This window comes from Lepidochelys olivacea, assembly GCF_965140295.1.
Source record: "Lepidochelys olivacea isolate rLepOli2 genome assembly, chromosome: 4".
Lineage (NCBI taxonomy): Eukaryota > Metazoa > Chordata > Testudines > Cheloniidae > Lepidochelys > Lepidochelys olivacea.
Window position 1 is genome coordinate 88157117 of NC_140414.1, and position 21216 is coordinate 88178332.

The 21216-nt window shown below is 43.2% G+C and overlaps 1 protein-coding gene across 2 annotated transcripts in view; it reads left to right on the plus strand.

Annotated features, from left to right (window-relative positions):
- The window catches only part of LOC311519236 (cytochrome P450 4V2-like), a 36633-nt gene that overhangs the window by 2398 nt on the left and 13019 nt on the right, over positions 1-21216 (plus strand). The window contains exons 2-7 of one of the 2 annotated variants that reach the window (XM_084625550.1): positions 5205-5317; positions 7990-8075; positions 15571-15761; positions 16223-16292; positions 19201-19327; positions 20569-20760. In XM_084625550.1, the coding sequence (XP_084481676.1) occupies positions 5205-5317; positions 7990-8075; positions 15571-15761; positions 16223-16292; positions 19201-19327; positions 20569-20760 (779 nt within the window). The remainder of the gene's footprint in view (positions 1-5204; positions 5318-7989; positions 8076-15570; positions 15762-16222; positions 16293-19200; positions 19328-20568; positions 20761-21216) is intronic. The other variant, XM_084625551.1, reaches the window with a different exon arrangement.

Below are 21216 nucleotides of genomic sequence, written 5' to 3' on the forward strand. Positions count from 1 at the left end.
GATTCAAAGATGACATAGTAAGGCAGAGCAAATGCATACAAGTTACACAGAAAATAAACATAAAGCTTCAACTTCAGCCTTTACACTTCTATATTAGACAAATTACCTTTTCTAGTACAAGTTACGTACTGTTTCTAAACACTTGCCCAGCATGCTTCTGTTGTAGATGGGATCCAGTGTTTCATGGACAGCATCCTACTTTGATGCTGCCTAGTTTCTGAATAGCCTTCCCTTCAAACCCCTTTCCTTTTAATAGGGTTTTCAGGGGTTTTTTCTTCTTCTTTTTCTCAGACTATGGTGATTCATGGTGCGGGAAATTCCCTCCTTTCTTAATTTCTCAAGACTTCTTTTCAGTTTCAAGTTGTTTCAGTGTGTCCCCATTCATTTTAATGGCCCATCCGATGTCTCTTCCTGACTTGTAGGATGCGAAGTGTTTGGAGCCAGTCTCATCTTGTGGGGAAGGCAGCCCCTTTTTGCCTGGCTGATCACCTCCCTGTTGTGAGGTGGAGCTGAATGTTGTAGCACAAATTATGAACACATTTTATAGCTATACAAATCCACAAATTCATAACCACAATCTGTATACATATCTTATCATTAAGGCTACGATTTAATCATAGGTATTTTTAGTAAAAGTCATGGATAGGTCATGGGCAAGAAACAAAAAATCACAGCCTGTGACCTGTCCATGAGTTACACCATAAATACTCCTGATTTAATCCTATGGGACGAAGGGTTCCATGGAGGGGGGGGTGCCCACAGCACCAGCTATGGAAGGAGTGTGTGAGCCCCTGGCCCCAGATGCTGGGGGGAGGGAGCCTCGGGGGCCAGTGACTGCTCTGGCCCACCCGGGACCACTTCCAGGAGCCACCAAGCTGTGGCAGCTCCCACTGCCCTTGGGACTGCTGCTCAGGTGGTCTCCAGGGCCAGCTGCCCAGGGCCGCCAAAGCAATGGCTGGTGCGTACGGCCCCAGGGCTGGGACTGCTCCAGCAGCGTCCGGTGTGGCTGTCCCCAGGGCTGCCTGAGCCCTGGGGACAGCCACACTGGCTGCTGCGGAAGTCACAGAGGTCACAAGAAGTCACAGAGCGCTATTCATAATGACCACCAAATTCAGAATGTTACAAGCTTTCATAAAAGAGCTTACTTGACATGACAGTCTGTTTATACACAATGACATTCCATGCAGCCGGTTGATTCAGTTACTTACCCTGATTATCACAACTACTCTGTGTCAGTTTGAGGGTAACTGCACCTGTACTTCCCTCCCTCCCTACTCGGTCACCCACTATGGTCTGGTCCACTTCAGGAGTTCCCAGTTAGGTCTCAGGTCTGCAGCCATCACCTGTGTCTGGGCAGGGTCCCTTATCCCATTTCCTTCTGACTGGAGGTTTTAAGGCTATAGAGCTCCCTTCCTTACACTGATATCTTCAGCAAGCCAATGTGCATAAAGGCTAGTGCCTGTGCTTTGCTTTCTCTCCAAGGGCTATCAACAGTGTAAGGTAGGAAGCTACCTGGTTTTCTGTGAAAATGTAAAGGACCTAGAATCTGGTTGGGGAAGAACTGATGCTCACCTTGACTCAGTGTATGGGAATCAATACTCATTCCCCTTGCTGAAATTAGGTCAAATTTTAGGTCCTCATGCTTCAGTCTCTGAGGCTCAGAGAAAAGAATTTGGCTATGGGGGAGGTTTGAAGAATTTCCTTTGCCCTCCCCTGCCACCTTCCACTGTTAAAATAATGGTTAAGATTTGCTTTCCAGGGAGCCAGCCCTGCCTTCTTTCTCCATTTTGTCCAAAAACATGCTTCATGGAATATACCAAAGGGGGATGAGGAAACTTCACCCATCTTCAGGGCAGCCAAAAGGGCACCACACACATTCCCTAGGAGCCAGATGGGAGATGGGTGTGGGAGCACCAGGGTATCAAACTCACACCCAAAAATATTGGAATGACAAGGGTAAGAGAAGGTGATTGACAACCCTCTACAGGCCGAAAGAGAGATATTACACAGGACATTTGTCAAACGACTCTATATGAAATTTTGAATGATGTGTGCTCGATTGTTAGAATATTTATTATACGAATAGTTAAAATGTGAAATTATGAAAGGTAATGGAAGAAAATTCTCCATGAGTGCCCTTAGGATGTCGGTTGGAAACCCTAGGGACACCCATTTATTTCTAGGGGAGACATGACAGATAATGACAGGTTTCAGAGTAGCAGCTGTGTTAGTCTGTATCCGCAAAAAGAAAAGGAGTACTTGTGGCACGTTAGAGACTAACCAATTTATTTGAGCATAAGCTTTCATGAGCTACAGCTCACTTCATCGAATGCCACAAGTCCTCCTTTTCTTTATGACAGATAATGTAACCACATGTAGTATATTTGGGAGGATGAATTGTATTAAGTTTATGTATCACTGTGGGCCAGGAATCGTATGTATGATTGTATTCTACTCTACAAGGGAGGTTTACCATTGCTCCTTCAGAAACTAGATCAGAAGGAGGTGATTAAGGTGAAACACTGAGACTAAACAACTCTAAAGAGGTGCCACCCTCTGGAGTGGTTTTCATATACTGGTTTGCAGTTGGGTTTTCCAGAGATTAGGGTACAAAGAAAAGTCTTTTGGTATAAAAGGATGAACTTGAACTGACAAAGGACCTTTTTTCTGATACAGCAAACAGACTGCACCTTCTTTCCAAGGAGGGCCACCAACCCTTGCAGAAGGGTTGGAAAGACTCTGGCCTACTAGGGCCCCATAAGACTAATGCATGACCACTGGCAAGCTTCTGGCATGCATATAGGAACTTTATTTTTTTTTGTTTTCTCTATAATGCTTTTTCCTTAGGAATAAAAGTGCTTGCTTCGAAAGAGCTGTATGATAACTTGTACCTGCTGGGAATACATTGTTCATAGCCCTTGGAGAAAAAGGCACTGGCTGTTAGGCAGACTGGATTTCTTTGAACATCACAGTGTGAGGCAGGGAGCTGTGCAACCTTAAAGCCCCTGGTCAGAATGGAGTGGGCCACGGGTCCCTACCCAGAGAGAGGTGACAGCGAAGGTCCTGAGACCTGACTGGGCGAGCTTGAAATTTACCACAAAGGGGGCGATACAGATGCAATTACCCTGAAACTGATACTTTGCACAGAGGGCTTTTTTGTACAGCCATTGCACTGTCAGGGAGCATACACCCTCTTTAACAGGAGTCATAGGACCTCAATTCCCTAGCTACACCCAGTAACATCCCTGTCTGATCCTGTGCAATCCAAAGTTGTAATTTAGTCTTGGCAACTATTTGTTTAAATTATGATAATATGAAAATATATTGTTTCTGATTTTATTTGACTGTGCACCACCCAGTATATTTTATAGATCAGGGTTGGGCTTGAAAACACCCACCACCTACTAGCTCAAGGACTATACCTACTCTGCAAGCTACAGTATAGTGGTACACTGAGCTGCAAACCCACCCTTGCTGGCTCTCATGATGATTCAGTATATCTCACTTCTTGGGTCTGAAGACACTGGTCTACTGTTGGCTGAACTCTGAGCCTCCAGCTAATGCTGCCACCACTGTACACAGCACGGCAATCTGTTAATATAAGGCCCCATGCCCAATCTATTAATGCTGGTCCCCACTCCTCAAATAAAACAATGCATGCCTGCCATGACAAACTGGTGCTGGACAACCCGCCTTCTAATAAATCAATGTTTGCTCGCCTCACAGTGACAGTCCTCTACTGGGGTGGCAGAGGGAGACCATGGTGCGTGCATATCTGCAGGTTGAAGCCCCTTTTCTGCCTCCTTCTCTTGTTGAGGTTTTGGCTGGACTATTCCACTCTTTTTAAAAATTTATTCACATCCTATTTGTGGCCCCCACAAAGTCTTGGGGTCTCCTCCTAGCCCCGACCAAAATGGCTATTTATCAGTTGAGGAGGAGGAGGAGGTTGGAATGGGAACATTCTTTGTGATTGTGACCATGGTGCCCATTTCTGATCACTTATTTGTTTACGTCTCTGGGCAGAGTTCCTCAGGATGGGGTCTATTAGCTCCAATTTGTCCACATCTTTCCTGAAATGTGGTGCCCAGAACTGGACACGATACTCCAGTTAAGGCCTAATCAGTGTGGAGTAGAGCAGAATAATTACTTTTTGTCTTGCTTATAGCACTTTTGCTAGTGCAGCCCAGAATGATTTTTTTCTTTACAGTGTTGACTCACATTTAGCTTGTGATCTACTATGACCCCTAGATCCCTTTCTGCAGTACTCTTTCCTAGGCAGTCATTTCCCATTTTGTATGTGTTCAACTGATTCTTCCTTCCTGAATCGAGTACTCTGCATTTGTCCTTACTGAATTTCATCCTATTTACTTCAGACCATTTCTCCAGTTTGTCAAGATTATTTTGAATTTGAATCCTATCCTCCAAAGCACTTGCAACCCCTCCCAGCTTGCTATCATCCACAAACTTTGTAAGTGTACTCTCTATGCGGTTATCTAAATCATTGATAAAGATATGGAACAGAACTGGACCCAGAACTATCCTTGCAGGACCTCACTTGATATGCTGTTCCAGCTTGACTATGAACCACTGATAACTACTCTCTAGGAACAGTTTTCTAACCAGTTAAGCACCCACCTTATAACTTCCCCCCATCCACAAGACTCGTTACTCTGAAAGAAAGCAGTTAAGTTGGTTTGACATGATTTGTTCTTGACAAATCCATGCTGACTGTTACTTATAACCTTCTTATCTTTTAGGTGTCTGCAAACTGATTGCTTAAATATTTGCTCCATTATCTTTCTGGATCCTGAAAAGGATACATCCTTTCTGTTTAGATTAGGGTGACCAGACAGTGAAAAATTGGAACAGGGTGTGGGTGTGTGTGTGTGGGGGGGTAATAGGAGCCTATATAAGAAAAAGATCCAAAAATTGGGACTGTCCCTATAAAATCGGGACATCTGGGCACCCTAGTAGATTGCAAGCAGGGGAGGAGGGTGGCTCTTTCTTTGTGTCTGTAGAGTGCTTTTCAGATTAAGGCCATGATTTCTGTTTGGATCCCTAAGTGCTACGGTAATCAAAATAATAAATAAGTGCAAAACAAACCAGCTTTGTTACAGTAACAAATATAATGCTACAGTGAATTTATAATCAGTTAATCACAGAAGTCCTGGTTTGGGCCCATTCAAACAGATTTTCTTTTCCAGATTTCTTTAAACAAATGATGCAATACTATAATGATTTCAGGAATCAACCACTGTTAAAACTTTGGTTTGGACCATTGCCTTTTCTGTTTTTATATCATCCAGATACTGTTGAGGTGAGTATTCTGATCTCATTTTTAATAAATCTGTTTGTATAAGTCATGCAATTGTAGCACAAAACATGTCAGAAATTTTACATTCCCTCAGTGTAATTTATAAATCAGGAACGTCAAAATATTTGAACTGATGTAATTTCAAGGTTCAAGGGCAACAATTTGTGAACCAGTGCTAATAAAGTTTCAATATAAAGAGCAAATTGCCAAGGAAAATTTCAGTATAAAAATTTAAGAAATGACTGATTATTTTTTCAACTTTATTTGAAGTTTTTGCCATGAATGGGTCTCTCTTTCCCCTTTATTTCTATGTGCACTGTATGTGCCGCTGATGACAACTGAAGCTTACGTACACATCAGTGGACAACAGGACCCCTAAAATGTAAATTGCAATACTGATATAATCTTGTTTCATTTTTTTTTAAATTAAACCCTGTTTTCTCTTCACTTGAGTGAGCAAATATGGGCACATCCAGGGATTTAATTAATCATTATAGTTATTCCCTAATTTGAAATTTTAAGTTGCTTTATCTCCAGAATTTACAGAAAAGATTGAAAATAGCTGGCCATTCACTACTGACACCAGTCTTCAAAACTTCTTGATGGCCCTAGAGCCTAGGCTTCATGCTGGTCTCCCTGCTCCCTTTTACACAGGGGCATTATAACTCTAAGTGTAACCCACACACCTCGTGGGTGTAACCCACAAACCTCCCATCTAGTGGCACCGAGATCACTTAAAGAGAGAGATTTATTACTGGGGTCTGTCAGTGTTACAAGTGGGGGCTTGTCCAGGATTTCAACTGGGAAGTATCTGACATTTGGGATGCGCTTCCTCAGCTAGGGGAAGTATGTAACCCACACACCTTCTGGGTGTGGTGCTCCATCCCATGTAGTGGCACCAAGACCACTTAAAGAGAGAGCTAAAATGAGTCTGCTCTACAGCCTTAGCTAAGAGTTGTATGGCTTTTAGCTCATGCAGTAGAAGCTCATACAGTAAGCTCCAAAGGTCTCAGATTTGATCCCACCTGCCGCCGAGCGGGGTCTGTCGGTGTTACATAGGCACGTAGGGGAGCACAGGGACTGCATGCCAGATGCTCCTCCCAGGAGTATGTTGCATGAGCTAAAGGGATGACACAAATCACTCCCTGTCAGTCCAACTGTGACACAATACCCTTGGTGTTCTCACTGCAGGGGTGTGAGTACCAATCCCCTTTACTATGGCAGCGTGCAAATAGTGCAGTCTAGCCCTGAATGGTTTGTAGTCTGCTCGGAGATAAATGCAGAAATTCTTGTTCTGTGCCTTTACATTGATTGAAAATACTTCTGTGATTCTCGACTAAGTGAGAGGAAATGTTTATCCAAGTTTTGGACTGTGGAAAACCTTGAACTTCACTTTGCATGATCAACATAACAGGTTCTGAATGCAGATACTGTGTTAAGGATCCACTAGTTTTCAGACATTAGTGTAGTGCTATCATCTTCATGGTACAGTTTTTCTTATTAGCAAGTGATATATGGGTGAGATAAATGTTATAGCATTTATTTAATAAAGTGCAAAGAATACAAAGAAATCTCTCTACAGGACTTGATATTGGACAGTCTATCTCAGCGGTTCTCAACAGGGGGTCTGTGAACCCTTTCAAGAGGGCTGTGCTGCCCCATGGCTAAAACCCAGAGTCAGAGCCTCAGCACATCCCGCAGGTCTGAAGCCAGGACCTGAGGGGTTGAAGCCTTGATCCCCAGTGCCCCCTACGGGGCTGAAGCCAGGAGCAGCGGGGCTGAATCCCAGAGCTCCATGCCCTGGTGCTCCCCATGGGGCAGAAGCCCTGAGCCTCTGGGTAGAGTTGGGAGGCAAAGGGGTGTTGCCCCTCCCTCTCTCCCCCCCCCCGAAACTACACTGCAAGAGCAGGGCAGTCCTGGGGCAGCTTCACCCCCGCCACACACCTCCTTCTGTCCTTGTCGCCTGGCCAGGTCGGAGGCGGGAAGCCGGAGCTGGGCAATAGGGGACAGCTGCTGCTCTGGCTGGTGCCATGAAGCAGGCAGCTGCGGTGTTCCCTCATTGCCTGCTGGTGGTGGTGCAGGGGTTGAAGCTCCTTTGCTCCCAGCCCGCTTTGCTCTCAGGGAACAGAGACTGTAGGGGAGCCCTCCTCGCACACAACCCCTAGCTACCCCCCTGACTGCACCCTGAGCTACTCCCCTGCCTGCACTAGAAGCCACTCTTGCAATTTTGCAGTTACATTAATGACAATCCAGCCAAAAAACGGGACTAACATTTCATTCCTCTGACCTTTTAACTGATATTACAATATATGTTCACGTCCAATTTTTTAAATTTTGTACTATAATAATCATTTCAAAATGAAAAACTGAAATATTACTCTCCAAAATGTCAAAACAAGACATTGTCAGAACTTGTTTAATACATTTTCCCCTCCAGAATAATATTTCAATGAAATCCACATGATTTTCTGAAGCATTTCAATTGTGATGGAACTGCAGTTTTGAACAGAAAATGGTTCTGTCAAAGTTTTCAGACTAGCTTTATTGACTGAGTCATGTGTGTCATAGTTTTGGCCATACCTTGCAAATGTCCTCTTGCAAAATAGAATGAGTAAACAATTTTACTAACTTCATCTAACGAGAGATTTCCCCTCCATCTTTTCTTCTTTTGGTAGGTTATTCTAAGCAGTTCAAAGCACATGGAAAAATCCTATCTATACAAATTTCTGCAACCATGGCTTGGCACAGGACTTCTAACAAGGTATAGTAATATACAAATAGAGTCATGTCCCTTTAAAGTTATGCAAAGTTGAATTTTAAGTTATAATGTATATGGACTGCCTTAAAACTATAATGTTACATTTTATTTGCAAATAGGCAGAATAACTCAGTTATGATATAAATATTTGAATAAAAAGTACAGATGCCCAAAGAGCCATGTGTGGCCTGTAGTGTTCTAAAATGGGGTCTCTCTGCCACTATCAAGAGCCTAGAAAAAAACCACAGTTCTTGAAAAGGTCATGTGATGTGAAGAATGTGAATGGGACGTTAGAGCAAATGATGTAGCAAGACCTCACTCAAATGCACAGAGCTCGAGTTTTCATAATTTTGATAGAAAAAACTTTCAGTTCTTCAACAAAAGAATATCAGCCAATTATAATCTAGGAAAATCAATTAGTATCCCCACACAAATGACACACATACTCTTAGTGATTTAGCTCCCAGCTGTGCTCAGACTCACCTTCATGAACTTCAATGGGAGCCATGTGCCTCTAAGAGCAGAACTCAGCTCTGTTTGCACCCCTCAGGAAGGGGCTGCTGGGCCAAACCCGAGCAGTGCTGCACCCCCATGATTGGGTCGCAATGCCACTTACTGACATTTTATTTTTATTAGTTGTCTGTTTTGCTGCTAAATGTAAGCTAAAAAAGTGAATATGTAGACACCATGCTAAGTTCAAGTGAGAGTAATTCAGTGGTGCATACCATGCAAAGAACTTCTAGGGGCACACCTGCTGGTTACTGCCTTAGATTAAAGGATTCATATTTAAAACTGATGCAGCTGAACTAACCTTCCTAGCTATAACGCTCAAGATCTATGACACTGAAAACCCCTAGAAAGCCTCTCAACAATTTTTTTTATATTTTATCAGAGGTAATTCATGCCCAGAATGAGTGTGGACTATACCCCTTGTTTACTGCTAATTGATCATAAGAGATTGTCCTATCTACATGTGCAATCTAAGGGGTAATACATACTACCTCCTGGAAAGTGCTGTTTCATAAATTGGCTCATCGTCTTATGATCATGAGCCAAATTCCCTTATTTCCATTGAAGTCAGTGGGGTCCAAGTCAACACTGTATATGGTATAATTTCTCAATATGGTTACATACATGAACAATATTAATCAGCAAAAACTCCCACAGTATTTGAAAGTAAATGTTTGTAAGTGGCATTGTTAACTGACTGTATTTTGGTAGAGATCAACTGTCATTTCAAAACAAAAAACATCAAAATATTTCATTCTGAGAGTGTCAAAACGGAACATTTCAGCTAGGTCAGAACTTTCCCCCCCAGTTTTATTTTGAAACAAAACTCTGGTGAAATCCACCCAGTTTTGCAAATTGTTTCAATTTTGACAGAACTGCAGATTCTGACAGAATATGGTTTTGTCAAAACTTCTTGATTTAGGACCCTTTAGCAGAATCCTGGTTGCTTGGAAATGAGCTCTTTGCCACAGGATAAGAGCTCTTTTCCCCGTCCAGAGGTTCTCTGAGAGCCCATTACCCACCTTGCTGATGGCCGCTCTGATCCTCCAGTGGTCCATCTCTTCCTGTGATTTGACCCTCTGGCCAGGTCACAATTTAAGACCACCCCTTCCCAGGTAACAAAGTCCTACAGATAAACCCAATGCCCTCATAACAAGGCCTTCAGCTCCACCCCTGGGCCCTGTTGTCCTCACACCTTTCTCTCAGGGCTCTGTAATCCTTGTCTCCTTCTCTGGCTTCATGTCCATTATCTTTGGCCCCAGCAGAGGACACAGACATGGCGGGGTGGGGGAGTGTGGGGGAGCTGATTTAAACGCATGCCTGCTGTGATGGCTTCCTTGTTCTGGCAGCAAACAAGAAATCAAAACTGAAGTGAGGCTCAGCACTGGGAAGGACAAGTGCAGAGCACCCAAATATTTAAAGGAACAGGACATCGCAATGCCACCTTCTGCAGTGCCTGATAGGGGAACCCAGGCCCTCCCACTACAGTAGGGTTCCATCCCAGGGATCCTATAATCAGTCACCAAGGTCTGCTCCTTCAGACTACTTGCTTCCGTTTCCTTGGGCTTCTTGTAACTATGACTGTTCTTAGGCCTTCTCCCAGCTAACCTTTCTCCCTTTTTTACCACTGGAGCCTGCTCCACTCCCAGTGGTTGCTTCATCTCTCTTGGCTGCTTGCCAGCCTTCTCCACTGATGCAAAGGTCTCAGGGCTAACTTTCCCACCGCCTGGTTTCCCCCTCACAATCTCTGTATTCCCAGAGAGTGACTGCAGACTCTCTCCCAGCAGTCCCCTTCTGCTTTAAACGTCTTTCTTTATAGTAACCACCCACTCCTCCCTATCTGGGCTTCTTTATCAATTATGCTTGGCCCAATCTCCAGGTTGGATGGTTGGCCTCTCAGGCCCAGGTTAATCCTTTCCGGGTCTGTGTAGGGTACATACCCCATCACACTTCCCAAGTGTCACTAGAGGAATTGTGGGTGCAAATGAAGCTCTTCTATGAGAGCACTCCCCCACCTGCACTTTTCACCAACAGACAGAGTGAAGAGCTCTTTGCTCTCTGGAGTTTCTGTCCATAGGGCTTAGATTAGGAAGAGTGTGGCTTGATCAAAATGTTGCTGGGACATGGAACAGTCTATCAAAGGGAACACATTAAGGTGAAAGCATTTAAGGCTGATATTTCTGAGAACTCATACCCATTTGCCTCATTGTTTCTTTGTGTTCCCCCATCTATCTGTCTCCATTGATTCTCTCTTGTCTTATGTGTAGATTGTAAGATCCTTGGGGCAGGGACCATCTTTTTGTTCTGCCTTTGGACAGTACCTAGAACAATGATCTATAACTAGGGCTCCTTGGCACTATGAAAATATTGCTAGTAATAATAATAATTAATAGTCAGAGGACAGTGGCTCTGGAACACTTTTTTAAGCATGGGGGTGCTGATAGCCAGCTCTCTTACCCCTGTCTGCCTCCTCCCCACAGAGCTAGGGCTGGGAGCAGGGCCGTGTCTCTGAGAGGTGGGGACCCAGACAGGAGTAAAGGGGCCAATGCTGGGCCCACAGCTGGGGGCGGATGCGGGGCCAGCAGCAGAGGAGCCCTGGGCGCGGAGCCGGGAGCCTGCATGTGGGGCTGGCAGCCAGACCCCGCGTGGGGGGCCAGAAGCGAAGCCCCGGGTGTGGGGCTGGAACCCCGCATGCGGGGATGGAAGCAGAGCTCTGCATAAAACCTGGGGGTGCTGCAGCACCCCCTGCATCTCTAGTTCCCGTGCATATGTCAGAGGGTCCATTTCTTTTGATCCTATCAGGTGACCGTACAGACACTTAACAGACACTATATATTCCTCAACAAATGTACAGCTTCAGTGCATATACATAATAATAATCACGTATCTCTTATGTGTTGATTTTCAAGTGCCTTTACAAAGGAGGATACATTTTATTACCCTCATTTTACAGACTAGGAAACTGAGATACAGAGAGATGATGTGACTTTCCCAAGGTCATGTAGCAGGTCAGCGGCCAACCCCGGAACAGAATCCATTGCTCCTGTCTCCTTGCCCAAAGTGCTGAATAACACTGCCTACCTTCAGGTTTGAAGAGTGGCTTAGATTCAGAGCAGGTGGTGCCAAACGGGCAGCTCATTCTCAACCTCTGACACCCAAATTCAGGACAACAGTGCACACTCTGCTGCTTGGGGAATGGAGTGGTAGGAATCCTCCCCATGCCTTTGGAGCTGCAGAGCAGCTCCTTAGCTAATATGGTAGCATTGCATTCATTATTAATAAGGCCCTGTGTACTTTGCAGCAAACTAGGCCTACCTTCTGAACAAGGTGTCTGAATTCAGTCAGACTTTGGTGCCCTGCCCTGAAGAGCTTGCAGAGTCTACACTTCAAACTGTAGGTGTAAATTCTAGCTTGAGGAGGCATACCCAAGCTATTTCAAGTGTAGCCCCAGTGTTTCTGAGCGATGGGAGGGACTAGCTGCACCAACTATGTATCCATCCAAGATGCTAGGTACATACCTGGGGTGGCTAGTATAGCCTGTGGAGCTAGCTTTAGCATTTTATTTTACTCAGAAGTTACACAAAGGAATCTACAGGCCTGTATCCTGTAAGACATTAGCTTAAACACTTAGCATAAGGCTTTGAAACCTGTGAACTCTGGCACAGATCACCCTGAGTTTTGGGGAACTGGGAAAGGTGTGTTTAAAGGGGAAGTTTATACCAGGTAACCACAAGAACATTGAATTGATACTAGGTTTTGATATTTTAGGATAAAATGTTAGCAAATGTTTAACTATGAACTTGCCTTGGTAATGAATTGACTTAGATGATAAATAGTTGAAATCATTAATATACTAACCTACAGGATAAAGATACCCCAACATTATTAAGGTGAGGAAATTACATATGGACAAGGGAGGCTGGGCATTTGAATGAATATTCGTGACCGCCTCTAGGCTCTATAGCCAGAGGCCAGACCACCATGTAAGAGGGAGATCTGGACCATCGGACAAGTTTGGCACGTCAGGCACAGGGCTGGACCTTTGTCTCTTACCACAAAATTCCCAAGGAAGGTTATGAATATATGAATATATAGGTGAAGAATGGGTGCAGGATATTACCTTAAGTCTGAATTTTTGCTATCTTTTTATGTGGTTTGAAGCTTTTCTGTCTTTACTAATTGTGCTAATAAAAGTGGTTAAAGTTTTGCTCTGACCTTAGTGTGAGTGTCTCTGTTGTGCACATTGGGATTCCCAACCAGATGTTGAACCTTGATTCTGTTGTGCCTGACTCTGGGACCAGAACGCTACAGTCCCCCAGCTCTTTAAATCAGAATTAATTGGAAATCAATAATAATCAATAACCACTAAAGAATCAGGCAACACTAGCCACTTGCACTCTCATGGCTACGCTATTTTTATTGTGGTAGCTTGATCAGAGCTAGTGTGGGTTTATCTCCTTGAGCTGGAATTCATACCTCCAGCTCGAAGTGCAGCATACCCTGCATGGACAAGACAGGCACAGGGAAATGGATATCTCACACCCAATCAAGTTCATTCCATATTTTTGGGTGAGTGTGTGTGGGGGGGATGGTGGTGGTGGTTAATGATATATGTGCTAAATGGGAAGATAAGAGAAGGGAGAAAGGTGAGGGGAAGAAGGAACATGAGAGGCAGATGTGGCGTGAGGTTGAAGTGAAGAGACAGTGAGAAGAGGAGGAGATGACTGGAGCAAAAGGCTGGTCAGCACAGGTCAGAGAAAGTCCAGTCAAAGCTGTGGAAAATATTATCAGTGTTTTGGATCCCTGTTTAAACTGCTTCTGCAGGTGCTCTGCCAGATTCATTCTCTGGCTGGTTCCTTCCTGCAGTTTCTTTCTCAGAGGACAGGTGGCTGGAGGGTGGGGAGACACCATTAGTCCTGGTGACCCCAAAATTAGGGAGTATCTCTCTTACACAATTCTACATCTGGAGAGTTCTTGGGTTACTGGGTGAGGGAGAAGCCTGGACAGGCTCCATTTCCCCTCTCTCCATCCTACTGTGCATAGAATCAGAGAAATGTAGGGCTCAAAGTGACCTCATGAGGTCATCTAGCCCTTCCTCCTACACTGAGGAAGGATTAAATATATCTAGGCACTGTCCATGACAGGTGTTCATCTACTTAAAAACCTCCAATGATGGGGATTCAACAACCCTCCTAGGTAACCTATTCCCTACTTAATTATCCTTATAGCTAGAAAGCTTTTTGCTAATATCCAGTCTAAATCTCCTTTTCTGCAAACTAAGCTGATTACTTCTTGTCTGACCCTTGGTGGATATGGAGGAAACTTGATCACTATCCTTATTATAACAACCTATTACATATTTGAAGACTGTTATTAAGTCCTCCCTTAACATTTTCTTCTCTAGTCTAAACATGGCCAGTTCTTTCAACCTTTCTGCATAGATCATGCTTCTAAACACTTTATCATTTTTTGTTGCTCTTCTCTGGGGTCTCTACAATTTGTCCACATTTTTCCTAATGTGTAGTGCCCAAAACTGGACACAGTGCTCCAGCTGAGGCCTCACCAATGCCAAGTAGAGCAGAACAATTATTTCCCATGTCTTAGATATGACACTTGTTAATAAATCCCAGAATGACATTTGCCTCTTTTGTGACAGTACTTGCTTACACTGCTTTTGCAAGCACCTGTCTAACATGTATCTGCCATTTCAGATATTTTTAAATTATTATTTTTTTTTGGTGTTTTAGAAAGTCGGAATGAACTAACACTGTGGCTGGATCACATAGTATGAGAATGATCTCATAGCAATGCTGTCTTCCTGATTTCCATGATAGAAAAGGGAGGGCCAGGTTCAAGGAAATGCTGTTTGGGGTCACTTAAAAATTGGAAGGAAGTTTAGGGGCTTCTGGGAGCTCTCCTGCTAAAAACAGGAATGTTCTGTACTGATGCTATCTGAGACACAGCCTAGGTCTACTCTTAAGATTGCAAAATTAGCAGACGAGCTGCTGAATAGCTAAATGGAGAAGGCCCACTAGCTCCTTTGGCTAGCCAGCTGTTATGATGAGACAAGATCAAGCACACCCATACCTCAAACTCCAGCAAGGAGGGGACTGGAGAAGCATCATTAGGCACTCTAGTACATGGGGCAATGGAGTAGACCTGGTCCACCCCAGAGTGAGCTGGATGGCTGGGGAGGCTGGGATCAAGTATCCCAAAAGAGCTCCGTGGGAAGAGGGGAAACTATCTGGACTCACTGCAATGGAAACAGCTACTTGTGTGCTGATTCTTTCTGCAGACAGCGCTGTTTGGGGGCACCCTGCTCCCTGCACGGGGGAGGGACCACAGAAACATATACTTGCCCAGCGTCTGTCTCACCACCTTAACAGCTCTGTGAGAGATGAATCCTCTTCTCTGAGTAACGGTTGGTAGATGATACTGATGCAAAAAACTAGATCCATATTAGGCTATAACTATCCCTAACCCTCACTTTTCTACATAGGGGAAAAATGAGGGCAGCCACCATTTACGATTATCAGTGAAGACGGGCTTAGCCAGGGCTGGGATGCTAAATATTTAACAAGGGACTTTTTATTTACCCTTCTCCTCACCCACTTCCACCCCAAGTGCCTAACTTTGTTCACAGTATTTATCTTGCAGCAGCTACAGTTAGCACCAACCTGTTAGTAGCACTGTATGATTAGAAGAGTTTTGTAGCAAAATGTACTTCCACTTTGCCCCTTATGGTGAGTGGTGCTGGCTGCAACTACCGACATTAATTTAGGTATTAAAATGTTACAAATCATTAGAGCTAGTTATCAATGTCATTAATGAAGATGGGTTGACAGAGAGACTACATTGGCCATTGGCAACCTTCTCAAATATTAGCTTTAAGAACCTGTCTACAAGATGTAGCTACTCAAGCGTTTTATTATTTCCTTTTTGATGAGTTGTTTATACTGTGCTTAATTTCCAACGCTTTACTTTGTAGCACTGGGGATAAGTGGCGTTCCAGAAGGAAAATGATAACTCCCACATTCCACTTCACAATCTTAGCTGATTTTCTAGAAGTTATGAATGAACAAGCCACTATTTTGGTTGATAAACTTGAAAAGCACGTTGACAAAGAGCCCTTTGATTGCTTTCTAGACATCACTCTCTGTGCCCTGGATATAATCTGTGGTAAGTCCTGGTGATGATTCAGCAGTCGCTATAAAAGTGCTGTAAATGATAAGGAGACTTAAGGTACAGCAGTTACAATGCTGCAATTTCATTAGTTGAGATAACTGACAAAAAGGCCCTGCCTGTCTTGTAACAATACTTCTGCATTATCTACACTGAATGCGTCTTTTCTATTTTAATTATTTTTGTATTTGTCTGAACAATCAAATATTGTGTTATGAGAATCCTTTGTCCATGGGGTAAAACAGGGACATGGAATCTAAACTGAGGGAGAATGAAAGGAATAGGGATATTAGGACTAGACTCACAAAGAGAGTACATATTCTATAAAAAGAGAAATGCCATGAGATGAGGATGTAAATGGCTGCAATGCTTTCATGCAACACCTGGCCGTATGTTGTCAATGAATTTGACTTTTCACCCAGTTAACTTTAGTAAATTTATCTTTTCTCTTTTTCTAGAAACTGCGATGGGCAAGAATGTCGGTGCACAGAACAATAAGGATTCTGAATATGTCTGTGCTGTTTATAAGTAGGCGTAGACCTGTACAAGGCATTCTGTGCCACCTTGGTCCTCCCTTGCTTATCTGTGGGGCTGAGGGAGGCTGTATATGGAGGTAGGGTGTCAGGACGATGGTAGAACCTATGGAAGCTGTCCATGCACAGAGGAAACCTCTATAATGGCTGCACAAGACCAGCTGCTCCAACCTGTGAACAGGTTTCAGTTGCAGTTCAGTCTCTCCATGGCTAATGTTGGCTGGAATAGCCGCCATGGCTCTTTTGAGCCTTCTCTGGAGGGTGGGACATTGAATCCACATAGCACATTGGGCCCAATTCACTGTTGGTTTGCACCTTGTCCAATCATTCCCACTGGTGCAAAGCGGGAGTGAAATGCTATCTGATTAGAATGGTAATGTTTTGCACCCAGGATGCAGTACTGTAAAAAAACCAGAAAAATCAACCAGACCAAAAAACAAACAAACAAACAAAAAAAACCGTACGCAAGATGCAGTGCTACAGTGCATGACTTCAATGGAGTTGCATGTTGCATATATATCAACATAAAATATGGCCTAATTTGGAGTTAAAGTACCTGATTCTCATTTGCACCAAAGTCCGTTTATACTACTCTAGTAGCATAAAGTGGGTGCATCTTTAATTTACTCATGCTTCAAGGTTCCTTTATGCTGCCAGAGATAAATGAGTATCAGACCCTAAAAGGTTGTATAAGATCATATTTGAACAACCCTCAGTCACATGATAGCTATGAGCCACCAATGTAATGTGTCTGCGGAAAAAGGCAACTCAAATACTAGTTTATATTGGGCAAGGCATTTCTACTAGAGATAGAGAAGTGTTGATGCTATTGTACAAGGCACTGGTAAGATCTCATTTGGAATAGTGTGTACAGTTCTGTTCATCTATGTTCAAGAAAGATGAATTCAAACTGGAACAGGTGCAGAGAAGAGCTAATGGGATGATCAATGGAGTGGAGAGTCTATCTTTTATGAGAGGAGACTGGAAGAGTTGTCTTGTTTAACTTAGCAAAAAGAAGGCTCAGAGAGGATATGATTGGTCTCCTTACTCTGAAGCATCGGAGATGGCCACAGCTAGAGATGGGCTATTGGACGGGGAGGGCCAGTGCTTTGAGGTGGCACTAAGCATTCTCTCTCGCAGGTGCTTGGCTGGATAGTTTTTGCTCACATGCTAAGGTCACATATATAAGGTCAGCAAGGACTTGTCCGCAGGTCAGATTGGCAGTGACTTTGGATGGTTTTTGTCTTCCTTTGCAGTATGTGGGGGCAGGTCACATGTCAGGATTACCTGGGTATTCCTCATTTATTAATTTCCCTACCATTGCATGGGCCTTTGGCACTGGTACACCGCAATACCTGTTATTCTCTGTGGCTCATAATAGTCTAGTCTCCTCTGGGCTGTAATACTTTGGTCTCATTGCTGTTGCTGGGTTTAGTGTGTTGGTGGCGGTGGTGGCCTGTAATATACAGGAGGTCAGTCTAAATGATATGGTGGTCCCCTCTGCCTTAAATTCTATGACAATGATTTCTTTTGTGACTGACTCTTAGGTTTTGTAAAATATTTGAAGCTATGTTGCAAATGCCTGGGCCAAACCCCTCATAGGGCAAGGCTAATACTTCTGTTCCATAATTTCTATTTAGTCACAATTGTGTGATTGTCTCACTGAAAAATTGTCCTGGCAGAATTTCTTTCCATAATTTGTTTATCAGATGGCATTGCTTATGCTTCTGAATTGTGGAGAGGTTGAAATTGGAGGAAAGGTCATGTAAATTGTTAGATTTAATTAAAAAAACCCTCAACCTTTTGTTCTCAGTATACCCACTGACATCAGAGCTAGTACAGAAATATACTTGTGTGAGAGAAAATGGGGGCACATGTTCTTTTCTCATAGTTACCAACTTTTTTTTATTAATACTGATTTTTAGATGGGAATAGATTTAATTTGTGTGGCAGAGGGCTATGCAATTCCCCTTGTGGCACAGTGAGATCCTACAGGCACACTTCCCGCAGTTCTCTCTATAGGAGTTCAGAAGAAATTCACTCGCCTCTGGAGTCTTTAAACATTTCCTCTTCTCCTGGGCTCAGATTTATTTAGTTTACATAGCTTCCCCAAAAGCTGTGGGGTCTTAACAGCTCTCTCCCTTGTGGCTGAGGTTTTCTATCAAGCTGTTCCCTTTGGGACACATGAAGCCCACAGTGCCCCTTAATGGTCTGAAGTAACATGCACAGCCCAGCTGTTGCTTTCAACCACCTTCTCCTTCACCTAGTCTCTTTCTCCAGTTAGTCCCTAGGTTCCAGGGGTTCAGCAGGTCACCTTGTCCTGCTGGTGTCTCCCTCTTCTGAGGGAGGAGGCAGCAGCATAGATACAGTCCTCTTTCCCTGAGCTGGTTCCGGTTGGTTGGGAGAGAGAAGCCTTGCCCCACCTTTTCTTTGCAAGGCTCCTGGTTCTGGCCCCTTGAAGGAATAGAAGCACAGGTTTTCCTCAAATACAGACTATTCTCCTTGAACCTCTTCTTCTCTCCTTATATCTGCCTTATGTCACTTTCCTAGACTCTTGGATACCAAACCTTAAAAGGGCCACACCATGGGACAGAGGTGGGATGATCCCTAGGCCCTACTACCCTTAAGGGGACAGACCACTCCTGTCACAACCTGACAGAAGCATTTCTGTCCAAAGAAATGTGAAAAATAAGATAGATGATACTGAGCATTGTAATTAATAATAAAAAGTGGATTGATGGCATCCCTAATGACTAGAGAAAATGATTGTGTCTGGAACATCAGATGGTACTTACATCATCGTGTCCCCGACTAGGAAATTTAGACCCTGTTAGGCTCTTGTGGATGTGCTGGGGATGTTTTTCAGAAATAACTATAATTTAATGTTATTTTTGTTACCCTAGGATGAGTGGCCTCCTTCATCAGAGACAGAGGTGTCCTTGGTTTTGGTCTGACTTGATATACCTTATGTTCCAAGAAGGAAGGGAACATAATAGAAGTCTCAAGATTCTTCACAGTTTTACTGACAATGTAACCCTGTTATTCCTTTTTTTTATTGTGTCCCAGTCAAAGGAGAGAAATACTGTAGTAAATATAGAGATTTCAGATTGTGAATGTGGTGGCTGGGCATTCAACCATTGGAAATATCACCTTATCTGAGAGATGTGTCTGAGATAGGAAAACAGAATGTTTATAATATTTAGGCCCTAAAGGAATGCCCTGAAGGGAAAGACACGATAACTAAGAATTTATTGCCTGAGTGTTGGTTTCAGCTAAAGGGTAACACTTACATGGGAATAGTACAACCATTTATACTTGTACACTTTAGTTGGGGGAGGAGGGGAAGCCACAGAAAATTATCTTAATTCCCTTAACATACAGTGTACTGAACAGCTTAAAATAATCTAGCACTTCACCATTAGTCTTGTAACAGCTCTAAAAATCACAGCTGTTGCAAATGCTAAGACTCATTCTTTATTATTCCATGCTTTAAATAAAGAGTTTAAAAACTGCCCTACCTTTATTTTTAAATCTGTTTCAATCAAGCAATACAAAGTGATTACTACCTAAAGACCAGGTTCTGTGGTGACAGGAAGTTGAGTTAATGGAAGCTGTGCACCCATATCTGAGATCAGAATTTGCCCTTTAAAGAAGAAAGTTCAGTCACAGGACCTGATTTTCCTCTCATTTAGAGTCAGTCCCTATGCCCATTGTCTTCAGTGGCGCAGGAATCAGCCCTTAAATCACTGTAGCTCCATGGCAGTCAATGGAGTTACACCAGTGAAAAGGCCAGGAGACTCAGGTACCACATCTGAATGGGATTCTTCATCCTTTTGGTGTTGATTTGCATTCTGTGCAATGCCTCATTACTATACAGTTTTGTGATGTTGCCTGCTAAGGCAGCAGCACTGTGCTGAGGCTCAGAAATGAAGAACAATCAAAGCAAGGAGTCAACAAAGTGTTCCTGTCTGTAGCACAGGTGCATACTCCTAAGTAGCCTGTTTGTGAAAAAGCAGGACATAAAACCTCAGAATATATATGATTCACTGCATGGACAAGTGCAATCTCAACGTGCAATAGCGAAACAAGTACGAGGGGGATGGGATAGGTCCTTTTCTACCCCCAACCAATGCATAGTATAGAGTCAGGGATACAGTGAATTTTTAAATATGTGGGATAAAAATTATTTTTAAGTATATACAAACAGGGGCCACACATCATTAGATTGTGGAATTTAAGCCATGAACTATGTATACATTTCTATATTAAAGATTATTGCAGAAAAATCCCATGAAATAAAGAACCATGAACAACATAAAACTGACTTTGAAGGCAAATGTGAACAAAGTGGATCCAAAAAGAGAAGAGCTTTTCTTGATATGCTTCTGAATGCAACTGATGACAAAGGGAACAGACTGAGTTACATGGATATTCGAGAGGAAGTGGATACTTTCATGTTTGAGGTACCCCAAAGAGCTGTAGACTTTCAGAACTTGAGATCTGTTACAGAACTGAAGTTTTCCTCTTACTGGAACAGAAGCTTTACTTTTATTATTCAGTCATAACTGTAATTGTGTAGGAGGAATGTAAGAAGAGTCTGATGCACATATTGCAATATAGAATCTCATTCTTCAGAATAAAAAATATATCCAGAGCAAGAAATCTTCAATATTGTGAGTTGCAATGTTGTGGTGAAAAGAAAAGGAGGACTTGTGGTACCTTAGAGACTAACCCATTTATTTGAGCATGAGCTTCGATGAAGTGAGCTGTAGCTCACGAAAGCTCATGCTCAAATAAATGGGTTAGTCTCTAAGGTGCCACAAGTACTCCTTTTCTTTTTGCGAATACAGACTAACATGGCTGTTACTCTGAAATGTTGTGGTAGAAAGTTGCACTGGCAGAACTATGTGCCCAGTCCT